This window comes from Vidua chalybeata, chromosome 18, assembly GCF_026979565.1.
Source record: "Vidua chalybeata isolate OUT-0048 chromosome 18, bVidCha1 merged haplotype, whole genome shotgun sequence".
Taxonomy (NCBI): Eukaryota; Metazoa; Chordata; class Aves; order Passeriformes; family Viduidae; genus Vidua; species Vidua chalybeata.
This window is the reverse complement of record NC_071547.1, coordinates 9,257,583-9,275,560: the sequence shown is the minus strand read 5'-3', so window position 1 is coordinate 9,275,560 and position 17,978 is coordinate 9,257,583. Positions and strand designations below refer to the sequence as shown.

The window sequence follows — 17,978 nt, the reverse complement described above, 5'->3', positions numbered from 1 at the left end:
TGCAGCACTCTGCCTTGTGATGCAGACAGTTCATCCAGAGGGGTCTGAGGTAGTTAAGCTGGTCACTTCTGGGTTAACCTGGACTGGTTCTGTGCTGCAGATTCAGGAGAAGGATTGGAAAAAGAGAAATATGTGAGTGAAGTTTTTGGTAAACAGTTTCAAGAGGCTGCAGAAAAACTGGCTAATATGTATTAAATCCTGTTCCCATTCTCACAGCAAATGGGGTAATTTATTTTGAAGCAAATTCACCTTTTCCAGAATAACAAACATTTTATTTTCAGAATAACATCCACAAAAGGCACTAGCTTATTCCACTTCCTGTGTACCAAGTGGTTGGACTCCCTTTTTAAAGTGTGCTTAATAAAGCCCTGTTGACATGAGGTGTTGTGTTCTTGCTTACTAGTTAAGCCTAGCTTGACTAAGTCTGTGCTTCCATTTTGTCTTTGTTAGAAAGGGTCTGCCATGAAAGGCTTGCAGATTGCTGGTCCAATTCCCACTCACTCCCTGGAGCAGTCTGGGCCTCCCATTGGGAAAAAAGGAACCTCAGCACTCTCAGCTCTGCTGCAGATGGAAGCCAGTCAGAAGTGAGTCTCCACAGGCTGTGTGAAGAGCCAAGAACATCCTTCCTGCACCTTGCACCTGGGCTGGCTAAAGCACATTTGGGGAGCCTTGCCTCATGTTGTGTTAAATACATAAGGGATTAATATTTTTAATGCTAAATTAGTATTACACATGCATAATAAAACTGAGTTCAAGGGTCCATGTTGTTTGTGGGGGTAAAAGGTACTTATGGAATGTTGGATCTGTGCCTCAGTGTGTGGGAAAGCAAATATCTGAAAATACATCAGTAGCCCTCTGCAACAGTTGCCTTTGGGGGGAAGCTGACACAAAGTATGTTTGAATAAACTCTGTATTCCTTCCTTTTCTTTTAGGACTCTGGGGGAGCAGCAAACAGCAATGCTTTCTGGGAAGAGCTCTGTCCAGCCTTCAGAGAGTGGGAGCATTGCTATCACACCCACCTATATGGACAGCCCTCGGAAGGTAAGGACTTCCTGGGCTTTCTTTAGCTGCTGCTTCTACATAAGAATTCCTCAAATAATCAAAGATTATTTCTCTGAGCACTTGGCTACATCATAGCACATCTTACTCTAATCCAGTAAGGGCTGCTCCTGTGCTGGCCTTTGTGTGCAAGGACAGAGGAATTCAATTCTGTAAGAGTGAAAATGGTGTGGAATCCCTGGCATGCTGTCTCAGCAGTTTGCTGATGTAAGTGCTGTTTGCTAATTAGTGCATTTCCTTTGCTGGTAGCACATTTCATTTCAGTCATGGCTTGACTGTTGGGTGTAGCAGTACAGTGCTGTGTGCTTCTGCGTGCAGGCTGTCTTGGAGAGCAAAATCAACCTCTAGATTGTGACAGTGTGAACACTGAGTGGGATTTTAACAGCAGGAACTTGAGTCTCTTGCCTCTGTTTAGAGGAGGGGGTGTGTTCCTGAGAAGTGATTTAGATGTCATTCCTTCACTGGCTGGACTCCATGCTGGAGAAATGGTCTTCTTGGAGCTCTCTTGAGACACTTAAAGAAAAGACTGTGCTATCCCTCAGCCTTTCTGAAAACTGTCCTGTGAGACCCAGGAGAGCAGGAACTCTGCCTCCAAGTCCTACCAGAAATGTTTGGTTATTTTTTTGTGTTCTGACATGAAGGTATTTCAACAGAAGTAACAAGGAACTGAATAAAGGTAAAGGACTTAAATGTGACCTGTCTTTGGGTTCAACAGTTCAAATATTGCAAAGAAAAGGTTCTCAGATTCACCACTATCAACCACTTATTTCAGCATTTTTCTCTAAGCATCTAATGTTTCTACATCCACTGTTTTGTGCCACCACCAGGAACAAGTATTGTGTTATCCTGGAGACCTAGATATGGAAAATTGAAGTGATAGAGCAACTGTGATAATCTTAGTACTAGACACTTACTCGTAGTATCAGTGTTTGGAGAGCACAGATGAGAGTCTGGAGCAGGATGTGCCAGGCCTGGAAACAGTAGGTGCTCAAACTGACTTGAGGCACGAGTGCAAACTTCCATATCATAATTCAGGCTTTGTATGCTTCTCTTCTACCATTTTGAAAAATCAGCTTCTCTCTTTAAATACAGAAATCTTAAATGTCCCCCTCTACCAGTAAAACTGGTGAAAATTCCATGTGAGAAACAGGAGAGAAGAATGTTATGTCCAGTTGTTCTGTGTGGCAGAGGGGGAAGAGGCAAAGTGGGCTTCCCTAGCAGTGGCACAGGAGTGTGCTGGGACCAGATTAGCAGAGTTTGTGCTACCAGAAAATGCCCTCATGAGTAATGTTAAAAGTAATGTTCAAAAGCCTCTTTGGAAGGCTGTCTGGAGACTCTGGAAGAGTGTGTTATCAACTGAAGGCCTTTCATGCTGCAGCTGTAAACACTCCTGTAAATATTTACACACAGGACTGGGAGATAAGCAATTGCAATCTCCTAATTGATGGCTTATCCCTGTTGGAAAGATGCCAGTGGGCAGGCAGCATTGTGCTCACTTGGGAACAGCAGCAAGTGTGTGCCTCGTGTCACAGCCCCTGCAGGGCTCCTCAGCACGGGGAGGTCTGGCTTTCCACACACTTGCAGCCAGAGAATTGACAAATTATCACAGCTGTGAGCTCTGCCAGCACCCAAGGGAACAAGTGCTTTTCTAGGATGCCCTTCAGTGCTTGAGTTATTCCAGATGAAAACTCAGCCACTGGCTTTGCATCACTTTGTTTCAGAGTAGAATTGACAAGTCACTTGAGCCAGTTACTGGGCAACACTGTGGTTTTAACCCAGTGAGTTCACTTGATCCATGATGTGTTTGGGAAGTCTTTGCCCTTATGGATCCAGGGCACTTGGCTCTGCTTCTGCACAATGTAAATTGCCAGTCATGTAACCCCGGCATTGATTCTTCCCAGAAATTGTTTTCTGTCTACCTACCAAGGTAAGCATCATCTTAACTGCAGGCTAGACAAAAATATTTTGCCAAGGGAACAGAATAAAGAGTTGCAAATAGGGAATGAAAATCTAGATGAGTTCCACTGCATTGTCTTATGTGATAAAAGAATCGTGACACATCTTTGAATAGCAGCTGGGGATAAATTCACCGGGGTTTGTCAGTAGGCAGGAACATAGCAGAGGCAGTGTCTAATTTTGCATGAAGTATTAAACACAGTGTTGGAAGGATCTTTGTGATGACTTTTTCTTCCCTTTCCTTTGCACCATACCAGACCTGCATGTAAGAGGAAGAGGGTGCTTTCTGAAAAGAGCTCCTTTGCCTGTCCCTCTTTATCATTTGAATGTCTAACAGATTAGAAGAAAAATCTGTCCTCCTTTGGGTATTTGTCATTACACCTGTGGTTTCTGTATTTCAGTTTTGTATTTGGGATGGAAGCCCCCATACTTCAGAGCTCAAGACTTTCTCCTTTGAAGTATGGAGGGAAGGCAGCAATTTCAATTGGCTTCTGATCAGTGTGGGTTTAAAAATCTTGGGAATGCATCTGTGTCAAGGAAGAGCAATGTCTTGTTACAGAGAGAGAAAGTAAAGATGTGTGTGAGTAATTCCTGATGCTGTGCATTCTGCTGCATCGTACCTTCTGGGTCTGGGATTTGCATTCTCCTCATACTTTCTCTCTGTGGTCATTTCATACTTGCACAACCTTGTATTTGCTTTTCTTGAACTCCTTGTTCCTGTTGCTGTTGCCATTAATGGGCCTACTTCCTCTGATGCCTTCAGGATGGGGCCTTCTTTATGGACTTTGTTCGCAGCCCACGCACAGCTTCAACCTTCTACTCCCAGGTTAGTTTGGAATGGGTGTTGTCATCTCTGGCTTTTGGATTGAGGTGATGGACAGCATTTGTGTCCTGAGCTTAACACACTGGGAACCTGTGTTCGTTTTTAGAGACACTCATTGCGAGTGAGATGTACGGCATTGGCAGAACAAAGTGGCAGATGCAAGCATTTTTTTCCACCATTCAATTTTTGTGCTGTGTTTTGGATGTTCATGTGTCCTATCTCACTGTCCTTTACTGTCTTGTCAACTACTAAAGCTGCCCTTTTTGTTTTTCAGCAAGTGCTTGTTTTCAGTCTTACCTCACTGAACAAAATGGCAACAGCTCACTTGTCTGGTTCTTGGCTAAATTTCTTCTGTGGTGTTCGATATGTGGCTCTGGAGATATCCAAGTCAAATTGTGTCCTTGGATTCCTGAACAACTGAGGCTGAAAATAGATAGTATCATCTTGGTTTAAAAGAGTCCCTGTGACTGAAGTAGTTTGTCCACTTAACACCAGTTAGGAATTAGCAGTAACACAGTTTGGCCATAGGCAATGCTGCTGCTTGAAGTGAGCCCCGAGGAGGGAGAAAGGTTTTTGCTGGCTGTGGGTGCACTGTAGAGTTGACCCTGGAGCATCTACTGGTTTTGGCTGCCCAAAAAGGGACATCTGCCATTAGAGATTTTTGGGGTGTGAGAAATGGCATAAATAAAGGACTTCTGTCAGTCAGACCTAAGTCAAGCTAGCAGCTTTGTGATTTTTAGCTGTGTATTTGCTGTGGATTCATCACAGCAGAGCAGCCCCCATGTTTATACCAGCTTGAGTTAGAGTTACTCTGCTGTTCGTGTTCTCTCTCCCACCTCTCCAGCTTTTATATAATGTGCCTTTACTAAACCATACGTGTTAATGACAGATGGCAATTACAGCCTGTACTTAGCTGAATCCTTCAGCATTCATGCTCTTTCTGAAATGATTTTATGTTAATTTTGTGAACTATTCAGTCTACCATTGGAATAGAGCGAGTGTTCCTGCGGGAGGAAAGTGTTCCTGTTGTCTTGGCGACATAGGTGTGGGTGGGTGTCAACCAGCCTTCTCACGCTGCCCTGAGAAAGGAGGGAAGATGAGCTGGGTTTTTTTTTCTTTTGAGCATTATGAAACTTGAATTCGTGTGATACATTTGCATATTTTTGAGAGTTAGACTTGAAACTATATTTGCTAAATGCTTACTACCTTCCCATAATGATAAAGTATCCTGCTGTGTGCTTATAATCATAGTTATTCCCTTGGGTTGAAAATGTCAGGTTTGGACTGGTGTTGCTGGTTTGCCAGTAGTCCTCTCAATGCAATTGTTGCTGGGTTGGTGATCCTCATCTTTATTTGGGTCTGAATTTGTTGTTTGTCAGGAGCTCTGTAGTGATGACAAAATAAGACTGTATTTATCCCTTCTGCATATGCTTGTGCTTCCTTAGAGTATTGCTTGTTGTTGACTAACTTGGGCCGAGGCTCGGATGATGCAGGGAGGGGAGAAGATGGGAAATGGATTACGTGATGAAGTTCATAGAGGTGCTGCTGTGCTTGCTCCTCCCAGGTCTCTATCGATCAATCGGTTCCTGCAACCTCAGATGGCAGCGCCTTGCTACCCACGGGGCAGGTCCCTGACAGGGGCAGCACCCAGGCCCTGGGGAGCACCCAGAATGCTGCAGAGCCAGGATACAGCACAGCTGGTGCTGCAGAGGGCAGGTAGGAGAGGCACAGCAGTGCTGTACTGCAGAGCTGTTCAATTCCAGCCCCTTTCTGGTGTCAGGGAATGGGCACTTAAACAGGAACCTGGGAACAGGCTGTGCTGTGCCTGTCAGCACGAGCAGGCACTTGTCACAAGACCTTACTGCAGCATTTCCACGTGCAGAGAGAGTGGTAGTAAAATAAGCCCTGCAACCCAGTTTTCCAGAATTAAATGAACACAAGGCCTAATTTCTCCACCCACAAGAAGGGCTTCATTCTTCAAGAAATTACAAAATTTCATTTCTGAAATCTGCTAGTAGGAAACCAGGCTTTGAATTGACATCTTGTCTGTTTTGGCAAGGGGTGGGGGGGCTGCAGGTCGAATTGGATCAAGTAGGTTGATGAAATCCAAGAGATTCTAACCTGGAAGCAAGACACTGGGGAGGAAGCAATGTTGAAAATAAACTTTATTAGCACCTGTTTCCTGTGGTTGTATATTACAGAAAAAAAAAATAGCCAACTTGAAAATGTTTGCTCTCAATTGCTGCTGAGTACAGCTGGATGTGACACATTGTGCATTGGGTCCATAAAGCAATGTCCTGGTGACCTCCTGGGGGAAATACTCATCTGATGCTTTTAGTTGTCCTTCTTGAGTTGAAAAAGGAAATAAATATGGCAAAGTCATTGTTGAGAAGAGAGAGCAATTTTCTTGAATGTACATATTTGAACAAATCTAGCAGCTTCCTTGATTTTTGAACATGCTTCTGTTTACTGCCCAGCTCCCAGCAGTGTTCAACAAGTGCTCTGACTTCCTCCTCCACTTTGGTAGAGATTCTTGAAGCCATGAAACACCCCACGTAAGTTTTTAATATAAATGTTCTTAACATGTGATGAGATGTTTAATAAGGGGACATGAGAAGTGGAGTCACTCAAAGGAGAGCCCCACGTCAGCTGTTGAAGAGTTTTACACTTCCTTTTGTTATTCAGTTCCAGACTCTCTAATAAGGAATTTTATAGAAATCGAGATACGAGCAAAGACTTCAATTATTAGTCCCAGAACCTTGTCAAATCAAGAATTCCCAGTAAGTCAGTAAAGTGCTGACAGTGACAGCTCTTCATCTTGTTACCAAAAGCCAATGAGACATCACTGCAGGGGCACTGTGCATCTCTTGTCCTGTATTCTATCCTCCCTCCCCCTTTTTTTCTTTTCCCCAGCAGTGATTTTTGTCTTTGTTACCTAAAAGAGCTCTTGATCAGCCTGTGTTAATGTGTGTGGCTTGCTGTGCTTCAGCACAGGGATCCAGCTGCTCTCTGAACAGAAGGGCCTCTCCCCCTACTGCTTCATCAGTGCAGAAGTTGTGCACTGGCTGGTGAATAACGTGGAAGGGGTGCACACCCAGGCCATGGCCATTGACATAATGCAGGTAAGGAAACTATCCAGGGGCATATGGAGGGCCAGAAATGCCTTACTCTGTGAAAAAAGTAAAGTTTTAGAGCAAAACATAGCAATGATTTCTGTTACTTATTAAAATCTTCTTATGGATGAGTATTGAACGCAGTGCTCAACAGAATACAAGGCAATGATGACATTTTTTGGATTCCCTATCACAAAACAGCAACATATTCTTCACTAGTAATACATCTTTTTTTTTTCTACTTATATGATGGTGGTTATGTTTATAACCTCTAATTAGCTGGTACTCACCAAGTGCTCTGCATTGTGTTGGAATTGAGGCACTAGGCTGTGATTTGGTTTTCCTTTCTGATAATTAGTTAATAAAGTTGTAATAAAACCAGCATATGACCTTTTGGATCTGAAGCAGACACACTTTATGCAGGAACACTGCTTGTATTCATCAAGGGATTTTTCTGTATTGAACTGTGTCAGGGGCAGAAGGCTGGAAATGTTCTGGAGTTCATTCCTCTGCTGAGATCCCATATCAATTAACAGAGAACTTAGAATGCTTCCAAACTCTTACCTTCTATAAATCCATCTATAAAACCAGAGCAGGGTATTGGGGGAATACAGACATCTGTAGAAAGGTCAAATGTAATTTCTCAGAGAGATAAGAAATTGCTACATTTACTGAAAATCAAGAGATAACTTTGTTGGTATTCTTGTTAGGCACATATCTGGACAAAAATATGCCAAGGAAAAGAAAATTACTTCCTAATGTTCTCTAGCAACCTTTTTATGTAACTGGAAGAGTGATTTCTTTATCATTTTTGCTGTTCTTTCTTTTTCTTGTTCAGAAAATGTTAGAAGAGCAGCTTATTGTCCATGCATCTGGAGAAGCTTTACGAACATTTATTTATGGCTTTTATTTTTACAAGATTGTTGTGGACAAAGAACCAGACCGAGGTCAGCATTGTTATTACAAGACTTTCCTCACTATCCCTTTGCATAATCACCAGGCTGTTCTTGATTCTTAGGGGTGATGCAGCAGGAATGCATTTTGGGAGCAACCAAAATCACTGATCTCAAGAGTCTGAGAAATTTGGCCTTTTTAGTTAAGGAAAAAAAAAAAAAAAAAGAATAGCAGAAAACAAAGTAATTTTTATCCTGCTTCTTTTTCATCAAGAACTACTTTTCTGTCTGAGCCTTGTCCACTTGTTTCTAACTGGACTTCCCTTCCCCTTGTGCAGTGGGGCTGCAGCAGCCTGCCATGTGGCACACAGCTGCCATGGATGACTTCTCAGCCTTCCAGAGGAAATGGTTTGAGGTGGCCTTTGTGGCAGAAGAGCTCCTGCACTCGGAGATCCCGGCGTTCTTCCTGCCCTGGCTGCCCAGCCGCCCCGCCTCCTATGCAAGTAGGCACAGTTCCTTTAGCCGCAGTTTCGGAGGACGGAGCCAGGCAGCTGCACTCTTAGGTAGATGCACAGCACAGGTGACAGCTGGGGAAGTTCAAGGGGATAGTTTGAAAGGGGAAGAGCAGCCAGCCAAGGGTATGATCTCACGTGGACCAGCAATAAAGCTGCAAATTTCATGCTGGCCTTACAGTGTCTTGCACGTGGACTCGCTCTCATATGCTTTAGGTGTGTTTCACTGGCTGGGCAGGAAACTTTAACTTCAGAGTGCTGGAATACAATAAAAAGTATTTTTAAAATATTCCTTCTTCCTGAACCTCTAGAATTTAGGGAGGAAGATACTTTGTCTCCCTGCAAATCCAGAGAGACTGTTCACAACCTGTAAAGTGTGTGGAGGGATAAGTTGTGAGAACAGCAAAGCAACCAAACTGTTCTTAAAATTACATATCTAATTGCTTCCTAGGGGCAAAAGCCACACTGAGGTCCAGATGTGTTAGAAGTTTTCTATGATGTGCTGGAGGCTTTTTAGGTAATCTGAACCAGACTCCTTACATTAATGAGTCTGTGAAGCCCAGCTGCAGATGATCCCTGTGGTATGGAAACAGTAGGAAGATCTTGCTGCTGGGCAAGATCCCATTAGTATCTAATGTTCTCTAATGTGTGGAGAGTAACCCTGACTGCCTCTAACAGCCCGTGAAACACACTGGCTTCGTGACTGACCCTGTTGCTTTGTCAGCTTCTTGTTACATTTCCAGGCCAGCCTGAGTCACTTGCTTTTGTTCTCCTTTCCTTGTTTAAGAGAAAAATCATTGCTATGGAACTGCAGCTTCAGGTTTATTTAGATGCATCTGTTAAAGGCCTAGCAATTAAGGATGAAAAGAAAAAATTTGCTGTTCTCCTGCTGTGTATATTTTACCTTCTGAAGAGAAGTGCCTTACTGCTGGTGTAGTATCTCTTAAACCTGAAGTCACAGTAATCCTTGTGTATTTCTGAGAACCTTGCTTGAAGAGGAACAGCATCAGAAGTCTGAAAGCATTAAGGATAGGAAGTCTGAACTAATGGTTAATTCCCTGAAGTCAACATATGCAGGTTATTTTCCCTGTCACATGATAAATCTGTTGCTTTGGCTGGTGTCCAACCTCATTAGCTCAGTGGCTGGCTGGAGCTGAAGCCTGAACTGGCTGGCATGAAAGTACTGTGGAGGCTGGAGGCACTGGGGCCAGATCCTCTTCATGGTTTGATCTCTTACTCACTATTTAGCCTGAGAAAACCAGTTCACATTCCTCTGATGCTCTGTTGTGAGCTGAGAAGACTGAGACCCAGCAGGCCTGCGCCCCTGGGGATGAGTAGAAGTGTGCCTCAGTGTCCCCCTCACCTCTCATTTAACACCAGCCAGGAACAGTGTATTCCTGCAGCATGTGGCTATTACACATCTGAGTAGTTCTTTTCCTTTCAGTTGGGATTATGTCCATTTTACTAATTTGCAGCCCTTGAATGAGTGATAAATGCCTTCAGATTGCTCTCATGCAGTCTGGGTTTTCCAGGAATTATAGTTTCTTGTAGAAAAATTGAGTGTGGAAGTTTTTTCTTACAAAGGAACTGGTTTAAATGATGCTTCTGTGCTGTCCCTCTTCTAAACAGTATTCAAAAAAAACTTCAGCAGTTCATCTGAGGTAAAGAGCTTTACTAAACCCAGATGACCCCCTGGTCCACGTGACTTCATTTGTTCCTCTCTTGGTCTTGATTAGGTTGTGGTTTTTATTTCTTCCCCTCCCCACCTTCCCTAAATGTCAGGCTGTGACATAAAATTGCATGCAAGCATTGGGAGCTCTGGAACAAGCTCCATGTATCTCACAAATCTTTATTCCTCCCGGTTTCCCAATCACTTGCCCAGTGACTGTCCCCTTTCCCTTCCCAGTGGAAGTCTGACCTGTGATACAGCTAATCTTGTCCCTTTGATTTATAGCAATGCATGCACTAGCAACTGTAGTCATGTGTGTAGTGGAGTCTGTGACTGGAGAATAACCTGCCTGCTCCTCTCCGATTTGCTTAGTAAATCATTAGTTAAATACTCAATAGTAGAAGACAATTGGGAAGCAGGTGAGTCCTCTTAAAAGTCTGACCTATGGAAGCCAGAGTATTGGAACAAGTTGGTTTTAATCAGAAGCTTCTGAATTCAGACACATGGACATTTCTCATCAGTGTTTAATGTATTTTTGATTAGCTCATCTCGTAGGACTGGTTTCCTCTGGTTTTGCCTGTGCAACTGCAGTTGCAGACAAGGCAGAGAGACAGTCCAGCCCTAACAGGGAGTCTGCACTCTCTGGGAAAAACAACAGTCTAAGGGAGCAGGGAGCTCATTCTTCAGTGTGCTAGTTTGGGCACACTGGGCTGTGGTGTTATCACTGACCTCTTGGCTAATGACCAACACCTACCTGACTGAGCTGCTTTGGTTTCACAGCTTCCAGGATGTTGTTTTCCAACACACTTTGTTACAAATTTGGCACCATAACCTCCTGACCACAAGTATGGTATTCACAATATCACAAAGGAGCCAGAAAAAGAAACTCTCACAGTGTTGGTCTGACAATACCAGATCAACTCAGAAATTGCAAATGACACATTTCCCAAAGACAAAAATGGGTCTTACTTATGAAACAAAACTGGGTGATGTTCTTTCATTTTTGTTGAGTTTTTATTTTTCACGTTCTATGCTACAGTAATAGCAATTTAAAGGGTCTCCTTATAACCTTGAAAGTGCCTCCAGGTAACTTGCAGTAGCAGTGAAGGTGGGAATTTCCATCTATGTTAAGGAAGGATTTCAGTTTTGGTGTTTTTGGGTTTTTTTTTTTTTTTAATAACATCAAGCCATCAAATTATAAGATAATTTAAAAGCTGATCCTATCAAGGAGTGCACATCTGCTTCAGCAAGGGATAACAACATGCATCCCTCATGCATGCTATAATAAAAAGGGCAGAAGTTTTCCCATAGAAGCTTTGCAGCCCATTGTTTTCTGTCCATTTTTAACATTACAGAAATGTTAAATTATGCATTTGTCTAAAGAAAAGTTGAAGGTGATGGTGTGTTTCATAGCAGGACTTTGGTCTCCAAGTCAGGAGGTCTGGGTTCTGCCCCAGCCTTGCAGTCCTCTGTGTGACACCAGCCAGGTCACTTCCACTGCTGTGCTTCTCTCCCTCTCCTGCCTGATGCCTGAGGGTTTCTGTCACCGGGATGCTGGGGTGTGGGGCACAAAGGGAGCTGGATCTTGGGCACTATCCCAGCCCTTACTGCACAGCACTAGGAGCTCTTGCAGTGGTTAGAATGCTGCTGCATGTCTTGGCTGACTCTTCGTGCTTTTACAGAAAGTGTTGGATGTGCACTTTCAACAATGCGGTAATGTCGGATATTGATACGGAATTAAAGAAACAAGCAGTTTAACTTATAATCTCCTTTAGTGTGGAAAGTCCTGGAATGCTCCTGCCCCATGTAACAGCACCCTGTTGTGATTTCTGGTGGAGGCATATAGAAATACTTGGCATGTTTTGGGCATGAGGAAGCTGGTGTTGTCTAGCCATGCATAATTATGGCACCAGTTGCCTGTTGATTAACTGCTGGATTCTTGGTTCTCTCTCCTTATTGCAGCTGAAATGTCTTTTGACTGCTTGGGGAGGTGATTCTGTAGCACATACCCCTGACATGAGAAATACTTGAGGATTTTTGTCTTTTGTCATCTGGATGAGCTGCATTCTGGGGCTTTTCTGCCAGCCCAAAAATACCCAGGGAGGAATGGGAGGACAAATTAATTTCAAATGACTTATCTTGGTTCTTCTGTTCTCTTCATCCTGTCTGCCACCTTCTCTTTAATGCCAATGTCCCTTGGCTGCCCAGCTGCCACGGTGCCCGAGCAGCGGACGGTGACGCTGGATGTGGATGTGAACAACCGCACGGACCGGCTGGAGTGGTGCAGTTGTTATTACCATGGCAATTTCTCCCTGAACGCTGCCTTTGAAATCAAGTTACACTGGATGGCAGTGACTGCAGCTGTTCTTTTTGAGATGGTGAGATCCTGGTGTTCTGGACAGCCACAGAAATGCCTGCCTGGCCTCTGTGTCCCTTAGACAGCTGGGGACATGGTATTAGGAAGTGTTAGGGAGAGAGACAGTGGCTTGCATCTGCCTTTATTTCCATAAGTAATTTTCCTGGTGGTTGTTAGTGTTGCTGCATCTGGTCAGCATTTATCACACCAGCTCTAGCCATTCTGTCTGCAGGAGTGTGTTCTGCTTTCAGTGGGTTTTATGCACAGTATGCAGAGATCAACACAGGTCAAGGTGATAAATTTAAGTCCCCCTTAGGCAAATTTTAAGCCCTGAGCCAGGTCTTTGGAAAAAAATCTGTTTCGCATTACATTCCTTCTATCCCCAAACCTTAAAACTTTAAATCTCAGTAGAGTTGCTTTCATAACAAGGCTTTTCCAGGCAATGTGTTTTTCCTGCTCAGGAATGTTTTAGGGTTTTTTTTAACTTGCTGAAAACATTTTGAAATGAAAACATGTCACTTTTAATTTTTAGATTAAATTTTTAGATTTCATGTTTAGATTTTTTCCCCTAATGTAGCTTCTGTAAAACTCAAACTATTTAACACCAGGTTTTACCCCACCCAGCCAGACATCACTAGGTATTTGGCTTTGCTTTTATTTAAAATCAATTGCAATGTTCCAGTAAAGCAGAAGTGTTTAGCCACTGGTGATAAGTAGGCTGAATCAGTTCCTGAAAAATGTCCTATTTTAAAGTGCTTTCTGATTGATGGAGCACTTCAGAAAAAGGAAAGCCTGATGTCTTGTGCTTGTAGTGCTTTGCTTGCAAGGACGTTGGTGTGCCTGCCATGCAGAGCAAGCTGAGCCTGTGGAGAATTGAGCATGTCTGATCTATTCTTGGGGAATGAGTTGCTCTTATGCACATAAGTGCCCTTCGTCAGCTGGCATGTGTGCTATGATTCATTGTGTGAATTTCTTCTCAGGTTCAGGGTTGGCACCGGAAAGCCACCTCCTGTGGGTTCCTGCTTGTCCCAGTCCTGGAAGGCCCCTTTGCTTTGCCCAGTTACTTGTATGGGGACCCACTTCGAGCTCAGCTGTTCATCCCACTCAACGTGAGCTGCTTGCTGAAGGAGGGGAGTGAGCATTTGTTTGATGGTAAGAAATGCACTTTCTTTTACCCCTCAGGGTGCTTTGTGCAAACAGGTCACTGTTGGTGCGTAGCTGACGTAAAGAAGCTCCTTTACCAGCCAGCCTTAGGTGGCTGAAGGAGCTGTTTTTACAGGTCAGCAGCCCCTCAGGAAAGAAGCTGGAGGAAGCTGTGCTGGCAGGCTGATTGTGGGCAGCAGGAAGCACCAACACACAGGAAGGGTGGTCTCCCCAGTGATGCTGCACACTTTCGGACCCATAGCCAGTAGCTGTTGTGTTTGACAGACTCCTGTCTGTTTTGCTGGTAGAGCCACAGCTGCTCTGCATTTGTATCCTGCATTTGTTTATTCTCCCCCTCCCTAAGATTGGGCTTTCACCATTGCCATCCTTCTTTTGTTGTTGCTATGGTTACTTTAATGGTTACAGTGTTTGCACATGAGATTAAGCAGAGCAACTGCAATCTCCTTTTCTGCAATGTGACCTTGCCCTTTACAGTGAGGCTGTTGTGGTAAACCTCAGGTGGAACCACAAGATCAGAGACCTGTCCCCATACAGAGAAGGGCAAAATTTAGTTATGAGGAGGGACAATTATCAAAAGGCTCTGTTTTTACGTAGTAAATGTGATATTTTCATTAACTCTTGACTCAGTGTCCAGGTGTAACTGTACAATGAATGTACAAATCCATATGCTGTGAGGTCACCATAGCCCAACTGACTGAACTAAATATTTTCAGAGCACTCTTGTGATACACAGCAACCCACTCTTCTTCCTTGCCCCCTCCCACACCCCCCTTTTATGTTCCTCTCCTTCATCTCAAGAGACACAAATAATAAATTCATATATGAATCTGCTACTGGAGTGCACAAAACACATCTCTAAGAGACACCTGACAAAAAAGTGTGACTGAAAGAAATGGCTAGGGAAAAAAAAAGAGTGCATGCAGGCCTCCTGAGGAAAACGAAAGTCTTTAAAAGGAAGGAAATAAAGTAGCTTTACTAGATAATTGTTACTTTTCTGTTTGTTTCAGGCTTTGAACCAGAAACATACTGGGACCGAATGCATCTTCTCCAGGAAGCAATAGCTCACAGGTATGTCTGCAGTGGAGTGGGCTGACCAAACAGTTCCTGTCTCCCTGGACAATGTGGGATGGAGGCCTGTGCTGAACAGTCACTCCTGAGTCACTTGGGTTCTGTGCTGTCTGCCTCTCTGAATTCTGCATACAGACTGTTAGACTAAAGTACAGCCTCCATGCCCCAGGTGGTTCTGTGGGTGCAAGGGGCAGCTGTGTGGTGTTTCAGTCACTCCTTAGGAACCATACTCTCTCCTAGGGAGAGCCTTGCCTTTGGAAAGTGCCTGTTATTCTAAGTTAGAAGCAGAAAGGCTGTAAATAGACACTTTCTGAGAAGGAACAGTTATTTCCTTCTTGTGTATTTAGCACAGTCTTGAACTGGATGACACCTGATGATTGACAATAGGCAGGAGACTGGGGTGGGAGCTGTATGGAGGAGGTTGGGCCCAGTTTAAGAAGGAATTGTTGGAAGCTTGGATGCTATCTAGCCTTATCCCTTTGTGTAATTGAGCTGCCAGTTTCTTTCATGGTGTAGATGCCAGGGTTTTTTTCATGACAAAGAGGGCTGCCTTTTGTAATGGACTTTAGCTTGGAAATCAGCTTTCATTAGTTTAGAAAGCAGGAGAAGAACAAGTATCCTACAAGCAGCAAAGAACTTCCAGGTAAGCTGCTTGAAGTTCTGCATGGAATGTTGCACATAATGAAAATAATATTGTTGCAGCTTGAAACGTGCCCAGGGAATGTCTGTCTTGACTATTGCTCTTCCCTCTCTCGTGTGCAGCTGCCCCATTTTCTCAGAGACTGCATGGAGCTGCTGCTCTTGTTTCCAGCTCGAGTCAGGCCAGGGAGCAGTCTGGGGTGATAGGCCTGACAGGCCCACACTGTGTCTCTTCATCCCTTTTCCTTTTGCCTTCAGGCCATAAGAAAGGGATAGTGGAAGGATTTCCTCTGGTGCCCTTGCCTTTGGCTGTGGAATTCTACCTGGGGCAGCTCTTTCTTTTTGTTTTCTTTTTTAATTCCTCTTATCTCTATTTCTTCAGATTTGGATTTGTACAAGATAAATATTCAGCCTCTGCATTCAACTTCCCAGCAGAAAACAAGCCCCAGTATATCCATGTCACAGGTGAGCAGTATTTGGAGGCTCTATGGCAAGGAGGAGGTTATTACAAACAAGATAACCATTTAACATGTGGTTTGTGTTTCATGTCAGTGATGTTGGTGCTGTTCTGTCCCTAACCAGATGACAAGTAGGTGTGTCAGAAAACACAAACCAGAAAATTGGAGGGGGCAGTATGAAAAGCACAAAGTGTTGCTGCTAATAAATTACATTGGTTTGAAATCCTGCTTTACAGCGGCTCTGGAACTTTTCTTTCCAGAAGATGAGGAAATTAAAAAAAATAAGGCATATTTATATTTATACCAAGATCAATGTAAATAAATGTGTACCCAGAAGCAAGGAGGAGGGAAAGGTGTTAGGACAAGTCAGTGCTCTGTTCTTGTGCTTAAGGTCTGTTGTAGATGCATCTCTACCCATACACACTGTGTGGGAGGTAGATCAAGCATTTAGGGTCTGCTTGCTGAGATGTGAAAACAGTGACTGGAAGGCAGTGTTTGGAAAATTGCAGAAGAGAATGGAAATTGATGGGAAGCCAGCAAGATGGATCAGAGCCTACATCTTTGCTTCATTCTGTGCTTCTAAGAGAAAGGCAGACAAAGTGCACTCCCTCCCGGCGTTAGACAGGAAGAAATAGCACCTAAGAGCCAAGGGGGAAAAGTGTATCCCATCTTCTCTTGCTAAAAGGCAATTAAATGAAGCTCAGGCCGGTTTCATTTGGGAATTTAACGAGTCAGCTACCAGAAGTAGGGACTTAGGTCTGCCTCAGACTGAAGTGCTGTCTGTTTCCTGCAGGGACAGTGTTTTTGCAGCTGCCATATTCCAAGCGGAAGTTTTCCAGCGGGCAGCAGCGGCGCCGGCGCAACTCCACCAGCTCCACCAACCAGAACATGTTCTGTGAGGAGCGCATTGGCTACAACTGGGCCTACAACACCATGCTGACCAAAACCTGGCGCTCCAGCGCCACTGGCGACGAGAAGTTCGCAGACCGGTTGCTGAAAGACTTCACAGATTTTTGCTGGAACAAAGACAGCCGGCTTGTTACGTTCTGGACTGATTGTCTGGACAAGATGCATGCTAGTGCTCCGTGAATAGGGTTGTATCTCTTAGGGAGACAGCTTAGAAGCTTTACCTTGTGGCAAGGAAGTAGAAGTGAAGAGTCTCTTTGCTGGATTCATATTGAGGCTCCGAGAGGACCTGAGCAATATTGCTGTTGATATTCAACAGAATTTGATTAAGTGCTTGGAAAAAAAGAATTTGAGCTCTTGGCTTGCCAGTATCTATCACCTGACCTTAGCTTGGTTTCAAGTAGCTATAGTCTTTGGTTGCCAAAACTTCAGTTAGAGCAGAGCTAAAGGAGGGAGAGTGCAAATGGTTTTCAAGGGCAGTTGGATTCAGCGCAGTGTGATGGTGTCAGCTTCCAGTCGCTGGAAATGATCGGTGCCAGTTGGCATCTGATGTGCCTAGCAGCAGCCTGCCCCTTCCCCTTCCAAGGTGTACCTGATCGTGTGAATATGTAAGATAAGATGTGAGAGATGCTTGTTAAATTTTCATACATGTAAATAAGTAAAATGCAGAAAATGAAGTGACCTGATGTTTTGTTGTAACTCCACAGACAGCAATACAAAATTGGCGAGTAAAAGAAAACAATTGCCAAAAGAAAATACTGCTTTCTATGTTCAGCTCAAAGTTCAGTGCTGGGGCTTTGTCTTGTAATTGTGCAGGATTTTCTGTCTTCATGTCTGGATCTAGAGCAGTGCCACACAGCAAAAGCAGGAAGCCAGTTACTATCTTGCAAGGCCAGCACCGAAGCCTAAGGAGAAATCAAGGGCTACTGAGTACAAGTTGCTGCCGAGGGTTATGGGCAGGTTTTTAGAATGTGTCTGCATGCCGCAAGAGGAAGCTGCCTGCACTCAAGCTTGTAGCCTTTGTCTTTGCAGGGCGTGGGCACGAGCTGGTTATCTTAAGTGCAGGTTTAGGGTGGATCACAGCCGGCAGTGCCGTGCCGTGCCTGGGGGCTTGTTGGCTCCCGCTTCGAGATGGTTCCTCATTGTTACATGTCCTCGGGAAACTGGAATGAGGGGACGACCGACACCTTCACGGTGCTGTTCAGATCTGATTCAAGGCTAATCGTAGTTTAAGGGATTTTTATCCCCTAAACTGAGTCAGCATGATTCATCTGTTTTTAGACAGCACCCACCTATAGAAGGTGGGTTTGAGCTGTGCGCCTCTTCATTCAGTTGCTCTAAGTGTGTCACAATTATCAGTGC

At 44.1% G+C, this 17,978-nt stretch overlaps 1 protein-coding gene across 6 annotated transcripts in view; it reads left to right on the top strand.

Moving 5' to 3' along the window:
• DEPDC5 (DEP domain containing 5, GATOR1 subcomplex subunit) overlaps positions 1-17,297 on the top strand; it is a 39,095-nt gene extending 21,798 nt beyond the window's left edge. For 2 of the 6 annotated variants that reach the window (XM_053959065.1, XM_053959064.1), the window contains exons 31-43: positions 451-584; positions 933-1,041; positions 3,779-3,841; positions 5,403-5,554; positions 6,316-6,393; positions 6,828-6,960; positions 7,790-7,898; positions 8,183-8,407; positions 12,234-12,403; positions 13,362-13,533; positions 14,553-14,613; positions 15,635-15,717; positions 16,504-17,297. In XM_053959065.1, coding sequence (XP_053815040.1) covers positions 451-584; positions 933-1,041; positions 3,779-3,841; positions 5,403-5,554; positions 6,316-6,393; positions 6,828-6,960; positions 7,790-7,898; positions 8,183-8,407; positions 12,234-12,403; positions 13,362-13,533; positions 14,553-14,613; positions 15,635-15,717; positions 16,504-16,799 — 1,785 coding nt within the window. In that variant the 3' untranslated portion in view covers positions 16,800-17,297. The other 4 variants (XM_053959068.1, XM_053959069.1, XM_053959066.1 and 1 more) reach the window with 3 other exon arrangements.
• The last annotated feature ends 681 nt before the right edge of the window (positions 17,298-17,978 follow it).